General features: G+C 38.5%; 1 protein-coding gene across 1 annotated transcript; it reads left to right on the forward strand.

The window, feature by feature from the left end:
* The first annotated feature begins 1,059 nt into the window (after positions 1–1,059).
* LOC125902051 (zinc finger and SCAN domain-containing protein 5A) lies at positions 1,060–4,553 on the forward strand. Its single transcript, XM_049598148.1, has 2 exons — positions 1,060–1,537; positions 3,127–4,553. Exons 1-2 carry the CDS (start codon positions 1,255–1,257, stop codon positions 4,044–4,046), a joined length of 1,203 nt encoding a protein of 400 aa, XP_049454105.1. The 5' UTR covers positions 1,060–1,254; the 3' UTR covers positions 4,047–4,553.
* Positions 4,554–6,023: the final 1,470 nt, after the last annotated feature.

Genomic DNA, 6,023 nt, shown 5'->3' on the forward strand with positions numbered 1-6,023 from the left:
CACAAGTGTTCTTAAATGTTTCATGCATGTGTCACGCGATAATTTGGTGCAGGTGTTCTTTGCTGTCCAGTGTCCAGTTGCAAACATCAAATGACAAATATCAACAAAGTAGGGTGAAGTGGGGGGGGGTCTAATGTTAAAAATTTGCAGCAATGAAGTACAATAACAACCATCAACTCAACCTGCATATTACCTGAATTTGTGGCACTGTGTCAAGTTCCTTTTTGACCTTGGAAACAGCAATGTAACACAATTTACATTACATGGTCTGTATTCATAAGTAAGTTAACATTTGTTACATCAGATTACCCAAAACTGTAACACTTGACTTTAATCCCCTATTTAGATTTAAAAGCAGTACCCTACAGAAACACTTCATAAATTGTTTATAACACACTACAATGTAGTTATAGTGATTCAAAGTTGCCAACAATTATAGTTTCTCCTATGAAAAACACAGCTGATACTTAACTGATATATAAGCTGTCAAAATATGATAAAGAACACAGTTTTAAAAAGTGCATTAATATCACACATAAATAAATGTTACAGTGTGTTGTTTATGCACATGCACAAATAGTTTAAGATTGTCTATGTGCATGTGTTCAAAACTCATGTTGAACAGACAAATGGAATAATGCAAGTTAAATGGAAATAAAATACCCAAAAGTAATATGAAAGATTAAAAGACATAAATTAAAAAGAAAAGGCAGCGTGGAAATAAAATGATGTGCTCTCATTATTAAATAAGAATAGTTTTAGAATAACTGAGACTCTGAAAGTCTCAGTTATGGAGATTAAGTTAAAGAAGTATGTTATCTTTCTTGAAAAATATAATACACATTTCCTTAAACACTGCTAAACTGTAGGCATACATATAATTATAGCCCAAATGTCAGTTACTGGTGTTTTAGCCTAATTATTGACGAACTGTTCGTTATAAACCAGTTGTTTATTGTTAATTATTGCACTGCAGACAAAAGCTAGATGAGGAGGAGGTTCTTCAATGTACGGTCCCCGCTGATGAATTTTGTCCTTCTATGAGCACCGTACCTCCTCTGTCACATGACCACCAGCGTTTCCTGTTGCTATTGTATTACACTTCCATGTTTTTCGCCCCAAACAGTACTTACACCGTAATGTAAAACTACACCGGACGAAACAGTGACTGTCGTGTGATTTGTTGCAAATAGAAAGTTAGTTTACAGTCCTCTCGCGTCGCCACAGCTAGCGGAGCTGCTGACCCGGGCCAACATGGCCAACTGTGTGGCTTTCCAGAGCAAGTTAACCTCGATCATGGAAATGCTAGCTAAAGCTGCCGTGGTGGAAATCAGCAAACTGTGGGAGGACGGCTTCGCCCTGGTTCAGGTCGAGCTCCGCCGGAGAGAGAGCGAGATTGAAGCCCTGAACAGGAAGTTGGTGTTGATGGAAACCGAGCGGTTAACGGTCATGTCTCAGGCTCAGACTACAAATCTGTCTTCATCATCTTCCTCCAAGAGAGAGCAGCAGAACAAGCTGCTGCCGCCCACCGGCGATGGTAAGGATGACCACACTGACTAGACAGTACACTATATTAACCATTATATTTTAAACTTAATCACGGCAGGTAAAACATTTTACATGCAACAGTGTAACATTATACACCAGTGTTGGAAGAAGTATTCAGATCCTTTACTAAAGTTAAAGTAGTAATACTACAGAATAAAAATACTCTATTACAAGCTAAGCTCCTGCATTCAAAATCTTATAAAAGTATACTTAAATCACCAAAAGTAAAAGTGCTCATCATGCAAAATAAGCTACTTCAGAATAATCTTTATTGTGTTTCTGTTAGATTGTATTTATTGATGCACATCACCTTTATGTTGCAGCTGGTTGAATCTACTTTATATAGTGATGGGTAATTTAATCTATAATTATACGTAATAGTTTATTAGATAGTTAATATTCTGTTTTAATAGTGTGGATATGCAACGTAACTAGTAACTAAAGCTGTAAAATCAATGTAATTAAGTAAAAACCACAGTATTTTCCTCTGAGATGCAGGGATTGGCCTTTCTGGTTCCAGCTACTCGAATGTGATGATTTTCTCCTTTTCTCTGTTAAATAATATTGTAGATAAATAGGCTAGGGCTGTAAGTAACAGTAATTTTCATTGTCAGTTCATCTGCTCATTAGTTTATCAATAAATATGTTATGTGTGTGGTAAAAAAAAATTGAGTGGCACTATCAAATTGCTTTTTTGATCCAATCAACAGTCCAATACCCAGATATTTACTTTACTAATAGCCTACATATTACAAAGGAAAGCAGCAAATCCACATATTTGAGAGGCCAAAATCAAAGAATGATTGGTGTTTATTATATATTGCTATCGTCTGTTGGTATTTAAGCTTGAAATATCACTCAACTATCAAACAGATGCCGCTACACTAGACATCCACAACAACAATTTTAATTTTAAACCTCTACAAATGTTTCTAAAGAACTTCCAAAATTCTCTCAGTAACATCAACTCATATTTATACTTTATGATATCTAAGAATATTATTAGTGTTTTAACTCAACCTTGGAGGCTACTTTTTGAATGCTCGTATAGTGCTGAAAAATTAGCCAGTTATATAGTAAATAGCCAGTCATATGACAGAAAATTGCTCAACAACAATTTAGAAAATTGTCTGAGTTATTAATCAAAAAAAAAAAGTTACATTTTAAAAAATATTTTATACTCAGACATGAGGATTTTGTGAACTGAATAGTTTTGGGTTTTTGGACTGTCAGACAGACAAAATAAGCACTTTATATATGTCAACGTGAGTATTTTTCACTCACATTTTTCACATTGACTCAGGGAAATAATCAATAGACTAATGAATAATGAAAATGAATAGTTGGAGCCCTGTTGGTAAGGATCCACCAGCAACCCCTGTTTGTGGTGCAGGTTCACTGTGTTCGACATGTGTCTCAGGCGGAACACTGGCCCGTTTGTACCAGTATAACGTGTTCTATGTTGACTTGTAAGCTTGGAAATCTCGTTCATAAAAATGGTGATTGTCATTAAAGCCCGTACAAACCACCATTTGGATCTGAGTACATGTAAATAATGACCCTGCTGTGTTGTTTCAGGGCCGATTATAGATTCAGTCCAAACGTTGTCACCTGAGCAGAACGTCAGAGAGAAAGCGGACACCTCAGCGAATCACAGAACACCACCACCACCACCATCACAGACAGAGGAGAAACAATGCGAGCAGCTCAAGTCTGACATCTGTGAAAGTGACTGCAGAGATGATGATGATGAGGACTTAATAGTCAAGCTAGAGGACGAGGACGACGTTCAGATCGTGGAGCAGATAGTGGACTCCGATGCCAGTGGTAACGACGGAGCAGGTCACTGTGAGATGGAACTGAGCGTCCAACCTGACGAGGTTGTGGTAGAACAAGAGAGCCAGCAGTGGTCGTCAGTGTCAGTGGGAGACAGCGACACTGCTGATGACTCGGACTGCTTTTTTGAACCGAAGCAGCTGTCACAAAATCTGGACTCGGAGATCCTGCTCATTCAGAACGCTTTGGACCTTTTTGATAATTCACCAGAGACAGCATACCCTGACAGGTTTATGAGGGATAATGGACAAGGTGCATCAAGTAAATCAAGGACTCCTGTGAGTTCTAGCCACGCTCAGACAAGTCAGCCTATAGAAGCAATAAATCACCCAGAGAGAGGAGTGTCCATCAGATTCCTGTCAGAGAAACAGCCTCAAATGAAAAACACGTCAGCGTTTAACCCAGACAGCAGATTCTTTCTTTTAAATGACCCTGAGTTGCATAAAACGATAGCAAGTCGCCGTATTAAAGAGAAATGGTATATCTGCCCATTCTGCGGCAAAAGCTTTGATCGCGTCAGCCATCTGGAGATTCACCAGCGAATTCACACAGGAGAGAAACCGTACACATGTGACATATGTGGCAAAAGTTTTTCTCAGAGGAGCAACCTTCGCACTCACCAACGGACTCACAAAGAGGCTCTATCCCAAAATGCAGTTTGATTCAGTAGCTTTGGAAGAGTGAGAAAAGCTAGAAATATCTGTGTGGCTAGATAAATTAACAAATTCTCTTTGTATTTTGATATTACTGGAAAGTGATGTAGCTGACTGATTTTACTGTGCACTTCTTTTTTGAGGGGGTGGGTAAATTCTAAGTTTGACATAGCTTGGACTGTAAGAACTAATTTTGGTATTTATGTGCTGTTTGTAAACCCAGCCAGTTAACAGATTTATTAAAAAAAATTTGGGGACATCCAGCCCCAGTGACATAGCTGAGTATTTACTTTTACAGGTTATACATGAGGACACAAACCCCAAAGCAAACCTCTGTGTGTATGATGACTGTAGACCCTCTGATACCCCTTAGCATTTCCATTTTCCCATCCACATTCCATTTTCAGGCTCACAGTGAAATCTGAGCAAATAGAGCAGCCTAGACTGTGTTATCAACAGTTGCCATGACACGATGACCATGACAGAATTGAGTGTTTTCTTTGTAATGCTGCCGAAACAGGGATTAATGTAAGTGTGGTCAGGTACATTTCATTAATGTCAATTGTGAGACTCCTTTTGTAAAGGAAAGTCATATTTATCCAAGGCTAACAAAGACAGAAAACAAAGCACTCACTCCTCATCTTTGCATTTTAAGAACGCAACCTTGCATCATTTTATTAGAGCTGCCATTTTGGAGTTTACAGGTCAGTTGATTCAGATAGGAGACTTCCTAATCAGACCTGCAGGTGCTCCATAGCATGCTGAGAGATGTAGGTCTTCTTGTAGGCAGTCTTAGGTGTCCACCCCAAGTGTCTGCTCTGAGTATTGGAGCAGCATCGTAAAAGTATACTACACTCGCAAAATGACCATTTTTATATTAGTTACTCTCTGTGTTGACAGAAACTTTGTTTTATAGCATGCGTCCACGAGGAATCCAAAAAACACTTTTCATCAACTTAAGTAAACAGGGACCATATTTAACAACAGCAAAACCACATCAAAACAGCCATTTACAAACTCACATACAACTCTTGCAGTTTAATCAGTCTCATTTATTCAGTCGTATGTTCAGTGTTTCCCAAACACAAGCGTTTTCACGGAATAAATATAAAACACTTTCACCTATGAACAGCATGCATGTGCCCAGTCACGCTACTCAGCCGTGTATGAGACTGTACTGATGTGTTTTGAATCATGTTTTCGCAAAAATGCTTGAGTTACGGAAATACTGAGCATAAGACCAGATAAATGAGACTTGGATTATACTGATTTGTGTGAGTTTGTAAACTGATGTTTAGGTTTAGTTTTGCTGTTAAACGTGGTCCCTGTTTACTTCAATTCATGAAGATTGATGCCTTTTTTGGATTCTACGTTCACAGTGAAGGCATGCATGAGAAAGTAAGTTTTCTTCATGAATTAAAGGTAACACAGTGAGTAGCCTAACTGATATACAAATGATCATTTTGAAGTTTTCCTTTACAGGATTAGTTTGACATTTTGGGAAATGATCTTACTTGCTTTCTTGAAGAGAGCTAAATGAGAAGATAGTTACCTCTCTCGGACGTGGACAGGGCATCGTTCTTTTCATCTAAAGCCTGTACATACTCTGCAAGAACAGAGAAATTTGTTCTTTTTCTCGAGGTGGCAAGAACAAGTACAAAGTTCTTTCTGGCCAGGACATTTCATACTTCACGAGAAACTCAAGTGCAGAACTCCTGGGACGTCCTCATAGGCCCTTCCCACTCCAGCATACATCACATATGCTTTTCCGCATTAACTATGCCCACTTCAAATTTCTGACCAATCACACAATAGTTCTTGGACATCACACAAGAAAAAAAGTTCTGCCCAGATGATGTGTCAAGAACAAGCTGCAAGAACTCCCAAACCAGGGCTGCAAGAAACGAATTATGTAATTCTTTTCTTTGAGCCCTGTGAGAGAGAACAAATTTCTCTGTTTTTGCAGAGTATGTAAAGGCTGTAACT

The sequence above is a fragment of the Epinephelus fuscoguttatus genome, linkage group LG15 (genome assembly GCF_011397635.1).
Source record: "Epinephelus fuscoguttatus linkage group LG15, E.fuscoguttatus.final_Chr_v1".
NCBI classification, from domain to species: domain Eukaryota; kingdom Metazoa; phylum Chordata; class Actinopteri; order Perciformes; family Serranidae; genus Epinephelus; species Epinephelus fuscoguttatus.